General features: G+C 44.1%; 1 protein-coding gene across 2 annotated transcripts in view; it reads right to left on the minus strand.

Moving 5' to 3' along the window:
* Positions 1–1718: 1718 nt before the first annotated feature.
* Positions 1719–17576, minus strand: part of DYM (dymeclin) — a 260543-nt gene continuing 244685 nt past the window's right edge. For both annotated transcript variants that reach the window (XM_054986512.1, XM_054986514.1), the window contains one exon: positions 1719–3557. In XM_054986512.1, coding sequence (XP_054842487.1) covers positions 3408–3557 — 150 coding nt within the window. In that variant the 3' untranslated portion in view covers positions 1719–3407. The remainder of the gene's footprint in view (positions 3558–17576) is intronic.

Here is a 17576-nt window from a genome sequence, read left to right on the forward strand (position 1 = left end):
TGCATCCTACAAGAAATCAGTAGGATTTTCAACCACATCAAGATTAAACTGAATATAAACTACCTCCTGTCTTTAAGCCTGTTCTGTTGTTTCAGTAATAGACCCACATAGACCCTCTCCAGTTCTCAGCTTGCAGACCCAAATTTCCAAATTTTAGTAGAAGAATAAACATGCTTCTCTTGCACGTCTGAATGTGCGCTACTCCGCTAACCTGGGGTGCATCCTACTCATATCCTACCACTCCACTAAGTAAAGCTTATGCCTTTATTTAAATGTGTGTGTGTTGTGTGCCATCAAGTTGCTTTTGACTCATAGTGACCCTATGAATTAGCAACCTCCAAAACCTTCGATCGTTAACATCCTTGCTCAGATCTTGCAATCTGAAGGCCATGGCTTCCTTTATTAAGGCAAGCCACCTCATCTCAGAAGATGGAGTTTTGCCATCTTCTGGGCATGGAGCAGGGGTCACTGGGGCAGTTGTGGGGGTAGTTGTGAAGTTCCTGCATTGTGCAGGGGGTTGGACTAGATGACCCCACAGGTAACCTTCCAAGCTTATGATTCTATGATTCATTATGGGTCTTCCTCATTTTCTACTTCCACTTTTTCTAGGATTATTGACTTTTCCAGAGACTCTTACCTTATGTTGTGACCAAAGTACGATAGCCTTAGTCTTGTCATTTTCGCTTCTAGGGAGGAAGCAGGCTTGATTTGATCTAGAACGCACTTGTCATTTTGGCTCTCTGTAGTATACATAAAGCTCTCCTCCAGCACATTTCTAATGTATCAATTTTCTTCCTATCAGCTTTCTACATTGTCCAACTTTCACATCTACACATGGTAATGGAGAATACCGTGGTGTGGATTATCTTGATCTCGGTCCCCAGCAACACATCCTTACACTTAAGGATCTTTTCTAGTTCCTTCTTGGCTGCTCTTCCAAGTATTTATCCTCCACCATTCCTTTCGGCTCAAGTGTGAAGCCTACCTCCAATCTAAGAAGACTTCCTCCAACTTAAGTGTCTCTTCTCTTGGAGGACAGCTGGAGGGAGACTCCTTGGAGGACTGGTTGCATTGACACTCCAGTTATGTTATGGCTTGTTAGGGTTAGGATTTGGATCCATAGTTTGAAGTGGGCCGATTAACCACAGTGACTCTTAACTATGACTTTGCAAGACACACAGACATGGACACCCTGGCTCAATCCTGGCTTGCAACCTAATGCTTCCCTTACAGAAATGCAGTCTGGGGTATCAACTGGGTGTCTGAGGAGGAAAGAGCAAAGCTGATGACATCCAAATTTGTGAAGGGAAACCAAGATTTGAAAGGTAATCTGTTAGTTGAGTGCTGGATTATAAACTGAGCATAGATATAAATCGTGGTTTTGTGTCACATACAAACCAACACATTTTCATAAAGATGGGACTCTCTGAAATGTATCAAGTGCTCTCTTCACCGGTCTTTGCATAGAGTATAGGAGAAATCGCCCTTGATCTGATTCTGTTACTGACAGATGTTCTCCCCAGTCTGAAGTCCCAGGTGGGCCTTGCCAGCGATTTATGGGGTGAGGTTCTTCTGACTTCAGCAAGCCAGTAAAATCAAGTGTGTTCAGCGTTTTTCTGCATCAGCTCCCTTAACTAAAGCATGTGTAACTATTCAGACGGTCCTCAGAATATGCAATTTAGAAGCATACCTTTAAAAACACCGAGCTTTCTGATGCGTGCAGTCAACAGTCGTTTATTTAAAGGCAAGATTGCAGAAAATACTACAAAGAATTCACCCTCCTTTGACAAAGATGACTAAAAAATAAAAACTGAACCCAAACACAGCATAAAACGGCACTCTTATTTTCAGCCATTTTTTTTTACATGTGACACTGAAAATACTGATTGTTCCAGTGTTCATATTGCCTCTTTCCCCAACTTTTCTTAGTGCAAAGTCCTATTAATTCCTGTGCTTTTGTGTGTCTCGCTGCATTGGTAATTGTAAATAAATATGAGAGGGATATTTAAAGTTCCAATTGTGCACAAAAACTATGGGACCTTGCTGATAAATAGGCAGAAGGAAAACATCTTTTTAACGTTTGTCAGGAGGTTAAAAAAATATAGCCAGATATTCTGCACAAAAGCCATTCAGCAGACTGTGGGACCCCCCCACCAGTGGAATAAATGTGCCATATTCTTTCTGTGACAAAGCAAGCGACACAAGCTATGAAGCAGCGCGTGTTCTCAGTTCCCTTTTCTCCGCAATCTGGCGTGCTGTTCAGCGTTTTTGAAAGCAGTCGCCACTAGGCAAAGTTCAATCTGAAACGACACTCTTACTTTAAAAACCTTCCTTTCCCACCCCCCACCCCCACCCCCGCCTGGTCCAGTTTGCTATTTTGCCAATTCCCTTTAAACCAGGAAAAATTTGGGAAAAGAAAAAAAAGCATATTATGGGAAATTCATTTCTTTCAATGTTCAAAGGCATGCGCATCAATCCACATTGCACTGGTTTCCTGGGAAACATGGGGAGGTGGAACGCGCGTTCCTCTTCTGGGGAGTTTCTCCCCCCTCGCTGTCATGAGTTTGTCCGTGTTTTTCTTTTCTTTCTTTTGTGGTGCTTCTCCTTCACCGTCTCAAAAAAGTCCTCTTTGCAAAATTTGTTTTACATGGTCAATTTCAATAGTAGCCTCCTAATGTGCAATAAAGCGCTTAACACCGTGGAAGTAAATGGACATGAACCAGCAAGAACGTGTCTGCCATGATCTTCATTAGCATGGATGCTGCTTGTGTAGGAAATGTTCCTGGTGGGCTCCTCTTACTGTTTGATTTCTGCAAATACTACTAGCCCCAGAAAAACAATTTTTAAAGTGTGCTGTCAAAATCGTGGGTCTTTTTATTTACCATCCCCCTCCAATCTACCTTTTTAAAATCTAGGCTTTATCCTTCGCCTCTTGGATAAGGTACCATGCACACTGCATTAATCCAGATAACTTTTCTATTACGCACACTACTTAAAGGAATTCTTGTTGGGAAGCCCAAACGAAGTGTAACCGGGCCCACAGAAGTTTGGAAGGAAATCAAGTGGCAAATGCTGATTTCTCAATCAAAATGTATTTTCCCAAATCCATCTATATTACATTCAGAAGAACCTGGCTGGTACCGGTATCTCACTTCATGTCTGAAGCCCCCCATTTCCCCAATGCTACTGCAAAGTCTCCTAGTTTTTACAAATATACAAATAAAAGTAAGTATATAGTCTCATCCCATAATATTCCGGTTTCTGGATGCCCCCTACCCCTAGAAATAGCACTGGGACCAGACAAGGCTAAACAAGCTTCCTCCTTAGTATGCACTGGGTTGAAAGGGTGTATTCTGGGAGAAGGGGCGGTCACAGATATACACTGGGCAGGAGTGGGCACTCCTCTGTCAGCCAGAATCCATAGTGAAGAGCTGGACGTCTTGTGGGTTCCAGTAAAGGGCCACAGCAGAGTTGTAAACGAGCGACCAGACATAGGGGATGAAGAATTCCTCAGGCTGCTCCTCCTCAACGTACTTGAACTTCAGCTCTGGAAACTTCTGGAAATGAGAAAGCAAAGTTGAATGAGAATGTGCGTATGGAAGCTGAAGGGAGGTGGTGGAGAAGTGAGACTGTTTCTTTTAAGAAGCAAAGTTTGCTGATAAAGCATGTGGGAAAGGAGTGGGTTCCTCCGCTGAAAAAGGAGCGATGTAAGAAGCCACATACCAGAAGCTTTACTGGAATAGTAAAGAGTCCAGTAGCATCTTTAAGTCTAACCAACTTTATTGTAGCATAAGCTTTCGAGAGCCACAGCTTTCTTCATCAGGTGCAAGACAGCTGTGGTTCTCTTGCATCTGATGACGACAGCTGTGGCTCTCGAAAGCTTACAATACAATAAAGTTGGTTAGTCTTAAAGGTGCTACTGGACTCTTTACCATTTTGCTACTGCAGACTACCACGGCTAACTCCTCTGGATCCATTTATTGGAATAGAGACCCATAGCTCTGGTTTGCAGAGTCTTTATGTTTGGGATCTGCTTGGCCATCAGGATGCGTATTTTAGGGAAACAGTGCAGTGCCACCTTTAAGACTAACCAACTTTATTGTAGCATAAGCTTTCGAGAGCCACAGCTCTCTTTGTCAGGTGCAAGGGGGAAGTCACGACACTGTGGTGTTGCTTGCTCTAATACTTTCCTACCAAACTTGGGGGGCGGGGGGGCGGCCTTGGATCCTGAGCATTGGATCTCTTCCTTTTAGCCTTTGTCTCTTACTCCCTTATCTTGCCCAAAACATAGCATTTGCACGAGCACTTGGCACCCATTGCCAACATTGACCCTTTGGAAGAAACACGTCAAGAATGCACCCTCCCCACACACACACACACACACACACACACACACACACTTTCTTTCTGTGACTGCCACAAAGCCAAGGCTGAGAGAAGCACAAATGAGTAGCTATTGGCTTGCGGGCATTTTCAGGAAGAGCGCTGTTGGTTACTTTCTGTTGGGATGCCCGTACCAAGAGGGTAGGAAGGAGAGAAGCCAAAACAATTAATGAACTTTTTTTTTTAATATTAACTTATAAATTCTGCCAGTGACAAGAGCTTGGCAGGGCTTCAAATAAAAGCCACATTTCAGCAATCATTTCAGGGGAAGATAAAACATGTCCTGCTCCATTATTTATAAAGATGTGGGTAAGGCTGAGCACAAAGTGCCAAGGCCGTGACAGAGGCAGAACAGGGTCGGCACGCACCTCGTGCTTCTTCGCCTATTAATAATGGGCCCTGTGGGCACCAACCCCACAAGCCACGTCCTCTCCACAGCCGGTCCTCCCACCTGTAAACTGTGGGCAGGGAGTATCATCACCTAGTTAAGTACCTCTGCACAGCTCTTCTAAGGATAGGTTATGAAGCACTGGGTGAGCGAAGGCCAAGGTCGTATGCAACCTTACCTGGCAGTAAGTCGCACTGCACTCAGCAAGACTTACTTCAGAGTAAGCAAGCATAGAAGCAGGCTGCAAAGGGCAAAAAACTCAAAGACCAATTCATATCCTGGACCTACTGAATGTATGAATAAATAAATAAATAAGGTGGTGATTCTGCCAGCGTTTAAGACTTCCAAGCCCCGTTCGCTCTAGTGGAAGAGATTTAACTGCATGTTAGTTTGTCCTCTAAATTAATAATAAAAACATAAAATTTTCAACTAGATATTTGGACGATTGGAGATTTTATTTTTATTTATTTCGAATTTCTATTCCGCCCTCCCCGCGAGCGGGCTCAGGGGGGATAACAACATATTAAAATACAGAATACAATAAAAACAACATATCAGTGTTGCTTGACATGTGCTTTAAATGTTTGACATGTGCTTTAAATATGAGTTGTGTGTACACACAACTATGTGTGTTGCCTTCTTCTCACCTAGCGACTGAAGGCCGTTTCACACATCATGTGTCAATGACACAAGTATGTTAAGCAGCACACGGACTGTACGTCCAGCAGCAAATTAGGACTGGCTGCCGCTCCCTGCCAAGCACACACTCCATACCAAACCTGAGTTTTGCTAGTGGCAAAAGGGAGAGGGGTGGAGGTTCACACCCATCTCCGTGCAAGTTTTTAACCAGCACTGTTGCTATGAAATCTTTGAAAAAACAGTGGCAGGAGGAGGAGGACTGGCAGTACTGAACTTCAAATTGCATCATTAAGCAGCGGCGTTAGTTTGGATAACAGATTGGATCACGAATCCAAGCAGCAGTCATAACCAATTGGAGAAAGCAGATGCTAAAGCAGGTATCCACAATTATCTATCCATTTGGGATGCAAATCCATCCCAAAACAAGATGGGACCAATATTATAAGGGATGGATTGCTTAAAATATGGTTCCAATGCAGAAGTAGATTGAGCCCACCGACTTCCCCACTGATGTCACCAACTAACGCCTGCTATGATGCAGCAGTGAGAAACAGAACTGATCGATTCATTTACGAATCAATGATAGACAAAGAAGGAAATATAAAAACCTGGCAAGAAATACAGGCTCAAGGCAAAACTGTTCCATGGCTGACTTATCACCAAATAGTATCAAGACTGAAGGATCAGATTCTCAAAGAAAGCAGCAGGCTAAGAGCAAAAACACAATTTGAATTATTAATATCTGGAGACTTGTCACATCTTTTGGAGAAGATTTATAAAATGCTACTGCAATACCATACGGAAATGGAGCAAGTCAAGATGCAAAATTTTGGGGAAACTATACCGATGGGCTTATGCGAAAATTTATGGACTAAGGACATAAAATTTACAGACTGTCAGTTATTGAGAGAAAATTGGTATAAAACGTTTTTTAGAGGGTACATTACTCCCAAAGATATTGCGAGAATCAGTAAGGGTTCCAGTGGATATTGTTGGATATGTCAGAATATGGACGCAACATTTTACCATACGTGGTGGACTTCTAAGGAATCACGAAAATTTTGGATAAAGATACACGAAGAGATGCAAAAGATTCTCAAACTCAGACTGGAACTAAATCTGAAAAGCATGCTCTTAAATATTTTACCAATTAATGTGAGAAAAGAACAAGGAGATCTCTTCCGTTAGATGGTGACGGCAGCAAGAGTACCATCTGCAGCGAAATGGTAAACTGATGCCTGTCCAGGACTTCCAGAGTGGAGAGACAAGATGCATGAATACGCTTCAATAGCTAAATTGACTACCTATTTACATAATAGACCGTTAAATGAGTTTTGGGAAAAATGGAAGGATCTTTTTGAATATTTAGGTTAATTAATTGATATAGAAGTTCAAGGGAGAGAGGGAATGAAAGGGAAGGAGAAATGTTATGTATTTTGGCTAAGGGAAGTCAAATATGCAATGTTCTTCTTTCTTAGGTCAAAGAAGTTTAAGTGTATTGTTTGTTTAACTCCCAAAGCTATTATAAATATATTGCTTACATACTTATTGTTTGTATAAGATTGTATATGTTTCAATTTTAATGTCTAATCTAGAATCTGTATAATCTTTTTGCTATGCACTTACTTTATTATACTTCCTTTTCTTTTAAATAAAATTCTTTATAAAAAAAAGAAAAACATAGTTGGGAGGGGGGAGGTATCAGACCATCGAGCCATCAAGGTCAGTACTGTGCGGCCAGACTGGTGGTGGCTCTCCAGGGTCTTAGGAAGACGTCTTCCACATCACCTGCTGGCTGGTCCTTTCCAATGCCACCGATTGATGTGGGACCTTCTCCGTGCCAAGCAGAAATGCTCTACCACCGAGCCTACCACTCAGCCATGGCCCCTTTCTGGAATTCTAACCTGTGCCTCCCAGGACACTCCCTACACTAGGCCGTGCTGGGTCTCCATTAACAGTACTTGATTAAAAGATGCTATCCTATTAAGGTATTAAATTCAGGAAGAAGTCTTTCACGTCACCTACTGGCTGGTCCTTTCAACTGAAGATGCCATGGATGGACCCTGGGCAAGCAGATGCTCTACCGCTAAGGCACGGCCCCTCCCCAAATGAAGGATACTGTAACACTCTGTCGATTTATACGACACTTTTCTGTGGCATCTTTCAATCCGAATGGTTTCAACAGGGCTTAAGCACACACACAACTGCTGAAGCGATTTCATGTCTCTCAAAATGGTGGAGGGGCCGTTGGCCTCTCGACTAAAGGCTGAAATGGAGGTGATGCAGGAGGCAGGCAAGTGTGTGTGTGTGTGTTTTTGTTTTAAAGCCACAGCAGATCTCATTGGACCGGTATTGCTGGGAGAGAGTGTTCGTTGCCATTTCATGAATCCTCACCCATCCTCCTTGAAGGTGTTATCAACCCTCTGGTGGAAAACAGACAGGCATAAGAGAGATGTTCTTCTGCCGCTAATAATGGAGGAGGGGTTAAACTGGAGAGACAGTGTTGACTAAAGGTTAAACATCCCCTTTCCTCAGTGCTTTACAATTTAAGTGGGAGACTTGACCACAGATCTTTGGCATCAGCTCTCTTTTGGTTGTAAGAATTATGCAAGTGGTACAAAGCTTAGCTGGTAAACGATGCTCTTCCTTCCCTGTGGCACTGATACCTTTCTGTGATGCTGGCACGAGATCTTGCCCCTCCAACTGCACCACATAGCTCATGCACTCTGCGAATGAGGGCGTTCCAAGGGAGCATGTGATGGGGCAGAGGCCAGCTTTGCATTATGATTCCAACCTCAGAGGAAAAGGCGGGTTGGATCGGAGAGAGGATCACCTTCTCACTGAGGTGGTAAAACATGCACCTGAGCCCGTTCAACACAATCAACTGCACCTCCATTCCTTAACATTGCCTGCTCCCTGATATGCTAGCTATCTGTGTGCTGATTGTTTGGGGATTTCTTTTGGTATGGAGGAGCTTTCAGTCATGAAAGCCCATCCACCCGCACCGCAGTCTGATATGGAACAGTGCCGAGGTTTACCACCACAAAGAGAAAGAGGGCCTAGATTTTATTTGCAGAGTAGTAACAGTCCTGGGGCGAGGAATAAGCTTATTCCTTAATTCTGAGGCCTCGCTAAATAAATATGCATACAAAAACGGGTGGTGGTGGTGGAGAGTTTCATTTTTAAAAGGCTGCACATATCCACACAAGTTTTTGGCTGTCACGGTCAAAGCTTTCTTTCTGAAACTAGCTCCTGTGTTTGCAAAGCTGCTGTTATGCAAATGATTCAGACAGGTGTGGCGTCTCACACTAGAGTCCCGTTAACCATGCTCCCATGTCATTTAATGCAATGCTAACATTATTTATTTATTTAATCGGCCACAGCAAGGCTCCCCCAGTGGGGAAAAAACAGACATCTGAGACACGGATATGCAGCTAGACAGGTCTAAGTTTACCAGACTGTTTCAGCCGTCAGGTCTATGGTCAGGCGCAAAAACCACAGGGGAGTCCCCATGAACGGAGGCGCAGCTTGGTGACAACCGGAGCCTCAGTGCCGCTGTGCTGCAACTTTGCCCTCCCTCCCGGCCACTAAAGGATTGCACAGCAACAACAGAAGATTGTAACTTGGCTTTGTTCCAGAGGGTTTAATTCTGCTACTAAGAATGGGTTTTTTTAAAAATTGCAATACATAATTGCAATCTCCCTCTTTGGCCTAACCAGCATTTACTTTACTTTAAACATTTCAGTCCCAGCTTTCCTCCACTCAGTCTCCAAAGCAGCGGACATACAACGGTAGATTCTGAAGTCTACCTTCAATACAGGAACGGAATAACTTCTCTCGCTACTATGAAGTAGATTATTACACCCATTTTACAGATGGGGAACTATGCTGAGAAGAGAGCCACTTGGGACAAAGCAAGCCGTTTCAAGCATAGCAGAAGAAACATGGGTTTGCTGCCGAACTTGCTCTTGTCAGCGAGGCACCTGACCAGAGATGCACACAGCTATTCCTGCATCTTTGTTGAATGTCTGAGTATGATTATTTGTTACCACCTAAAGAGAAGGGAGTGTGGAAGAGTGGTTAGGACTGGGGGGGGGGGGACCCAGGGACAAATCCCCATCCAGCCTTGAAGTTGGCTGGATAACCTTGGGCCAGTTGCATTGTCTCTGCTGAACCAACCTCACGGGTTGTTGTGAAGATAAAAATGGAGGAAGGGAGAATCGTGTAAGCTGCCCTGAACTCCTTGGAGGCAGGACAGGATAAAAATGCCGTTGATAAAGCCATAATGTATGAAACAGCCTAGAGACCAGCAGTTATTTACAGGTGTGTGCTTAATGTATGTCCATGATACATTTAAGAACATGAGAGTCTTATGTTTGCAAACCCATGTTGTGCTGTCTCACTGGCAGAGGAGACGCTTGGTGGCAAATACCAGTCTGTCACCATGTAAGGAATAAAACAGTCCTGAGAGTCCATAGGCCCCAGGTAATATTCCATTACTAGTGTTAACACATTTTGCATCGGCCTTCCTTCCTTCCTTCGTTATTTTAATTGGTTTCAAACCTAATTTGATCGAAAGCAATAAACCCAAACTTTTGCAAACAACTGCCGGCTGTTCCTTTGAAGGGCTTTTCTCTTCCTCAAGGCGCCGGGAGCTGTGCTTGCCATTGTCTTTTCTCTAACATTAATCCATTTCGATATGAGCATCTCTTCCCCACGCCCATTTCTTTCAGGTTCCGCCAGCACCATTTCCATTGCTTTTCCTTTTTCTATTGACAGAAAGTCACCTCAGCACGGAGTGGCTCTAAACAGGGATGCGATTTGGTTGAAATATCTGCATGGTATGCAGCCATGTCTGCCTGATAATATCTTCATGCCTTTTTTTGGACTTACAGAAGAGACATCAACTGTGGAAAAACTCACAGTCAAGAGACACAAAACAGACCTGTGGAAATTTACAAGGCAAAGCGAGATCGATCCCCTTTCCTTCTGCAGGCACGCCTTGACTGTGCAGCTCGCGACAGCTTTAATGCTAAACGGGTTTAAAGAACCAGCTTTGTGGTTATCTGCCTGTCTGCCTGTCTCTTTCTCAGACGCGGCCTGTCTTTTGCACTGCTCCCTACAAGTTGCTTATGAGAAATAATGCCTGGGAGAAAGCAGGTTTGGACTCCATATTTTGGCATGGTGAGGGGGTCACAGCTCAGTGATGGAGATTTCCCTGCAGAACATCTAAGGCTCAATCCGTGTCACCCACTGGTTAAAAATTCTCGGGTCACAGGATAAGGAAGGACCATTCTCTGTCTGAAACCCAAGAGATCTGCTCCTTGGTGGACGAATGGTCAAAAAACTGGATCATATTTATGTTTATCTTTTGGGGGAATGAATTGGTACTAAGACTGCCGGGGTTTTGTCTGCTGGAGATACTCTGTACTCTTTCAGTAGATCAAATGTTAAGGAACGCATCTAGGGAGTCAAAGCACCACAAGAAGAGCTGAACATTCCTTTATTTCACTGGGCCTTCTCCCTCTCATTTGTTGAGAGGCTGTTCACTTGCAAGCTGCTTTCAACAGCAGCAGCATCCTTCCGTGAAGCCTGCATTAGACTAAAGAGACGCGCTGCCTCTGAACATATGGTCTTTCAGCTAACCTGTGCATTCACACTGGCACAAGAAAGCTGAAGATGCATCTGTGTACAGGATCTGTCCATCAGCATGTGTTAAAGTAGAAGCTCAGTGTGTGTGTGTGTGTGGGGGGGGGGGAGAATTCTCCATGCTAGCACTGCACTTCCCCCCCCCCCCATATCCTACATCGAGGCCAACAATCTAGCCAGTGCAACAAACTGGCTCTGAGGGCCAAGCTACAAGTGACGAATGACACAGGTTGGACACTTGTCAGCTTCCTTCAAGTGTTGATGGGAAATGAAGGCGTCCTGGTCTTGCAGCTTGGCTCTCCGGCTGCTGTCCAATGGACTTTTCAGCTGTCACTTGTCCAACATTCCGCCAAGCTGCCTCCATTTCCCATCAAAACTTGAGGGAAGCTGACAAGTGTCCAACCTGTGTCAGGCGTCACTTGTAGTTTGGCCCTGACAGGCACGGTGTGGTCTGCTGAGACTGGGTCTTCTAAAATAGTGCAGGCGACCCATGAAAAAGCACCATGAAGAACGACCCCCTCGGCTTCTCACTTGGGCCACTGGATCTTGCTGTTTCAGCATGGCAAGAAGTGGGCGGGGTCTGAAGCACTCAGTTCTTGGGTTGCAAGAGATTAACGAGGGCAAGCAATGCCCAGGCCCCCACCCCCAACAGGATGTAGGGACTGCACCAGAGGGTTTCTTTCTTCCTTTCTTATTTACTGCAACCGTACGCTTGAAGAGCGGGCGCCATCTGGCTCTCCCAAGGTAGCTCCAAAGTTAATATGCAATCGCACTGACAAAACTGCACTATCTGGGGGTATCCAGAGTGCAGCGCTGGCTGTGCAGTGACATCCCCAACATGGATAAGAGATGGTCCGTAGCAGGCTGGCCGTGCCACCCACACAACTGTGAATGTTAAGTCTTCTAGGCAGATCAGGAAGTGCCTTAGTTACATGCATGCTAAGACTAGTTCCCCCCCAACCAATTTAAGTTTAATGTTTAAGTCTGATGTGATGTTGAATAAAACTGGGCTAAGAAGGGAAATAGGCAATACTATGGGTGCATTTGACAGTATTCATGCATTTGTTTGGACACTTTATGACCGCTTATGCAGGCCGAGTCACGTATTACTCATAATAGTACACATTACTTGTGGCCAGTGTGGGGTCGGGGTTAAAGTGTTGGACTAGGATCTGGGAGATCCAGGTTCAACCCCCTTTTTGCCAAGGAATCCCACTCATTGGTTGATATTGGGCCAATCGCACATCCTTAGCCTAGCCAACCTCACGGGTTGCTGTGAAGATAAAACGGAAGAAAGAAGGATGACCTAAGCCACTTTGGGTCCCCACTGGGGAGAAAGTCAGGGCGTAAATGAAGTAAACGAATGAACGAACGCACGAATGAAACATTATGCTTTGAAAGTGTGTGTATGCAATACTTCTAAGCGTCTAAGGGTTGGGTCCAGCCAGCATTTCTGCTGGTGAAGAAGAGAGCAGGGTCCCTCTATAATCACCAAAAGGGTTATGCTGGGGATCACGGGACCTGCGCTGACAAAAGACAACATGGGGCAGTAGTAAGAGGACCTGGGCAACACAGAGTGAAAACCTGGTTGGATCTCACCCAAGATAACGTGCGAATAAGACAAAACGTGCTTGGATATTCTTGTGCAACAAACAGGGAGATTCCATCAGAGAGTCACGATGGGGCGCGCCTCCTCAGGTCAAATGCACACTTGTTCACAACTCTGCCGCCACATAATATGCTGCACTGAAAGGCCCTCTGAGCAAGGAAGTTTGCACGAGAGAAAGAAAAGCGCCCGTATCAAGAAGCAGGCGGTAGACAAAGGAGGAGGAGAGCAAAATGGAAAAGTCTGAGGAGGAGTCAAGGGCACTGAAGTGCTCTGTGATGTTGTTAAGCAATAACACGGGCTGCACTGAGAGTCATTGTCGTAAGAAGAGTTTTTGTTTGCCAAATCAGTTTTCCAACTATTCGTGCTTATCGTTACGTGGGGCTGGAGACAGCCGACTAATCACACACACGTTATTGCTGCCAGTTCAATAAGAATGCGTCGCTTTGTGTTTCCATCTGAGGATCAGCTCCCTGGCCCTGCAGGCCTTCTTCTGCTTCTGAAATGCTCCCCTGCTGCATTCTCATTCTTATATAATCAAGAAGGTAAACACTGGGAAAGGACTGAAACGATGCTTTCTAGCAGCGTTTTGCTGGGGTGGGTGGGAAATCACAGTGCCGGCGGATTTGGAGACTTGGAATGGGATTAGCAAGAAAGCAAGCATCGCTAATGGTGAGAGATCAGAGATTATATAATTTTTAAAATGTCACAAGAGGGAAAATTAGCTCAGCGTTTAAGGATGATTGGATAGCTCTAGTGGGTGCGCTTATCAAAAAGCAGGTAAAAAACCCAGCAGAGGAAAATGTCACAAACAAACCAGGCAGAAACATTAAAGTTATGTTTTCTCAAATTCCCCTTAGAATTCGTTATGAAGGCCCGCTGGAAATTCCCATTAGAGACATAAAGTTACAGTCCTACTATGATCGAAGTTGTCAAGACCATAAATCGGATCCTCTGCACAATAAACTCTTTATGGATTAACCCATGCAATCCAGATTATAGAGTGGCACAAACTAAAAGCAAGGCTGGAATAAATCAAGGATGAAGGGCAGAAGGCATGCACTTCCCCAATGTCACTAGCCAATGTGTCCTGGAGGCGAGTTCCTTCCAGAAAAACGACAATCTTGAGCATGAAAACACGAGATAAAATAAACTGCCTTCTACACAAAAAATTATTACTGTGGATTTTTTGCTTGTATCTTCATAATGTATAACCCCGTTTCCAATGCTTAGTGATTTACAACTACTGTCTTGTTCTACAGAAATGAGATAACAGGGAGGGATGTGTCTGGACCACCCAAGAATCTGGGATTTGCACTCTGATCTTCTGTATTCATGGCGTGCATGGAAGATGGACTACAGCAGCTCTTTGTCACCCCTTAAAATAATGGGAAACAACGTAGTTCAGGTTTCTTGCTGCGGTACAGCAGGGATAGAGACCACAAATTCCCAAACTCAAAGCCAACACAAAATTAACAACCACAAGAGATAGCATCGATGGAACATACGATCACAAACGCTGGACAAAAGATAACTCTGATAGTATACCATACTGCAATGTGCACCAGAAGTTTCACAATCATGGGGTTTCAACTATTCCGGGATTATTCTCCTAAACGGCCGCAGAAGCACTTGCCTGAAGCTCTAAATACTGGCTTGGCTTTTAAATGGGATCCCGGATCAGGTTGCAGGTTACAAGTTTAAAAGTATTAAGTTTAGCATGCTGATCCTATACCAGCAAGAAGAATGAAAGATAAGGTAGGTTAAGACACTTCGCCGTGCAACTATTTGGGGGTAATCTTCATTGAACTCAGTGAGATTTACTTCCAAGTAAATATGCATAGGATCAGACTCTTGGTGGAAAACCCTCCCACACCTTTTAGTCCCATTGGTTTCAATGGGAGAATTGAACACAAGCTTACATTTCTCCCATTGTAATTGATGGGGCTTTAAGTGCTTATGTTCGGCTGGATCACGTCTAAACTGAAACATGCAATTCAGCTGTTTTCTTGGCATGAATGGACAGAAAATGGCACTCGTTTAGGATGAATAATCAAAATACAGAATGGTATACTGCTTGTTTCACTCCTGCAGCGCCAACTAATTGAATCAATAAACAGAGCATACCCTTCACATGCGTACATGTGCGCTGTCTCTCCCTCTGCCTTAAAAGAAGATACAAAATAGGTAATCTAATTCCTTTTTCTGGAACATGAACATCTGAAAAAATATACTGGGCTGTTCAACACGCAGAATGCGAAGATCCCATAAGGTGGTCCTTTTCAATTTTGTGAGACTCGTTTCTGGACATATAGGACATAAAGGCCTTTGTAACAAAATTACATGCCTGCATCTAAGGTTGCCAGCTCCAAGTTGGGAAATTCCTGGAAATCTGGGGGGGGGGGGGAAACCTGGAGAAAGTGGGGTTTGGGGAGGGACAGGACCCTGGCATAATTCCATAGAGTCCACCCCCCAAAGTAGCCATTTTCTCCAGGCGAACTGATCTCTGTGGCCTGGAGACCAGTTGTAATTCTGGGAGATCTCCCGCCACTACCTGGAGGCTGGCAACCCTACCTGCATCATAGACACCGAAGGGTACAAATCTGAAAAAAGCGGGGAAAAAGAGGTGTCTTCACTGTATTATTCATCTGGATCCATGGGGTGGGGAGGAAACTCCCTGAAATAGTAGGTGTTTTATGTTTTTATGGCAGGAATTACGTGGGCACAAGGGAATGATTTCTTAATGGGATTAGACAGACAACAGGGTTATGCGGGTACGTGACAGAAATGGAGGCGGAGGAAACATTTTCAAGGCAGACACATTGAGAAACAGAGGAAAAAAAGACACGATACTACTAAACAAACAAGCAATAAAACTACTGACAGAAACACACACTCACTCATACACGATTCTGGTTCCTGACCTCGCTAGAGCATTTGGGCGACCCCATTAAATACACAAAGTGATTGACTGCTCAGATAGATAAGTAAAATCCCTTTGTGTGTTTTTTTTTTAGTTTGGGGAATTAAAAACTGAAAAACAGAGTAATCCCCAGACCTGCATTTCCCTGTTATTAAAATACAGCAATCTCATACTGTCATCTCGGCCTACCACACCAAAGGAGCTGAGCCTGTTAGTCAGGCTACCGGGGATAACCTTTGTTGACATGCCCTGGACATCAATTGCTTCCTACTGAAGGATTTATAGAGGATGCAGAACAACTGAAGTCTATTTCTGTCCATGCTTTACAGCTAAAAACATCCTCTTTTTGTTTACTGGGGTTTTTTTCCCTGCAAATGCAAAAAAGATGCATACATGGTGAACAGAGACCCAGTGCTTTAACCTACAGAAGCGATTCTGATTAAATCTCTGAATTGCTCAAACGACAAGCAACAGCGCTTGTGGGTTTAAAGAAACATGGCATGCTATGAAATTGAATGCAATTGCTTTATTTGCTCGGCGAGGTCAGTGTTTAGTGCTTGCTCTAAGGGAATACGCAGCGCACCCTCCCATATGCTCCATGTAAGCAATGCCCGGGTTCCAGTCCCGTTGCAGGCCCCCCTCTGTGAGGAAGGTTCTTGGACAATGGCCTGTCATTCTTCTTCTTCGTGGGTTGGATCCTGCAGGTCTGTTCTGCTCACGGCGGTGCTTTTCCCCATCACAAGGAACTTGGAGACAATGTCGAGAGTTTTGTTCAATTAAAAATTTGGAAATTTGCAGGAGCACTGAACAAAATTCCAATTTTCTCTTTTGGAATTAGTGAAATGATTTTTAAGACAAGGGGTTTCTCATTCAAAATATATAGTATAAAGATTTGTATTAAGACAATACAAAGTGTCAGAGAATATGTATTCATATATTTCATTTTCCCCCTAATTTAGCCCCCCCCTCGGTGAAAAAAACCCAAGTATTTCCACGTTTTCAAAATCTCTGGAAATTTCCCATCTATACATCCAGTCCAGTAAATCCACACAAACGTGACCTGAAATTCATTACAATTTTGCTAAGTGAAGCTGCTATATAGTGCTTATAAACTGGGTGGCCTTTTATGGTGCAGTCCTAAGCAGCGTTACAGCAGTCTAAACACACTGGTTTCAATGGGCGTAGACTGGAGTAACTCTGCTTAGGATTGCGCTGCTAGCAGCTCAATCAGCAGCAGCCCCCCTCCTCCCTGGCATTGCAAGCAGGAGCTATGAGCAAGAACTGTGCATGTGACACAGGCCTCAGTATCACAGAAGCATTTTTGCAGTTGCACTCACCCCCCACCCCGAAAGTTCATAGTACTTTGACATTCATATTTCTTGCACAGCACTGGGGTGGCCTATTTTTAAACAGTCAGCTAAGAGCAAACAAGGGAGGGGGATTTTCAGGATGTTTTCAGATTTTGGTTATGCTGACAATGTTTCTTTATGCAATATGCATATTTACTGGTAGTATAGAAAAGGGTCAAAAACTTCTAAAGAAAAGAATGTGAGATAAAAGTTTCCTTGAAACTTAACAATGCATCCAATTAGAAAAAAGCAAACAGTATAAGCAGGGCACATTTCAAACTCAAGACTACTTCTGCGTGTGGTTACCACTTGATGTTTCCAACGGAGAGCGTTGGATGCAAGCCCAAATTCACGGAACTTGACTGACAAGAAATAACTTCCTTTCTAAGGATACATCTAAGCCAGGGGTCCTCAATGCTTCTGAGCCCGCGGGCCCCTTCGAAATTATGCCACAGGGTGGTGGGCGCAACCACAGAATTGCTGCCGCAGGAGATGGAGCCACTTGTCAGCGTGCAAGGTAATGCACGGCTGTAACAGTAACTCTTCAACATTACAGGCAGATGATCTGCTTAACAGGGTGCCTTTTAAAATGAACATTGTTTTAAAAAGATTTTCTCGCTTACACGTGGTTTACCTTCA

The sequence above is a fragment of the Eublepharis macularius genome, chromosome 8 (assembly GCF_028583425.1).
Source record: "Eublepharis macularius isolate TG4126 chromosome 8, MPM_Emac_v1.0, whole genome shotgun sequence".
Taxonomy (NCBI): Eukaryota; Metazoa; Chordata; class Lepidosauria; order Squamata; family Eublepharidae; genus Eublepharis; species Eublepharis macularius.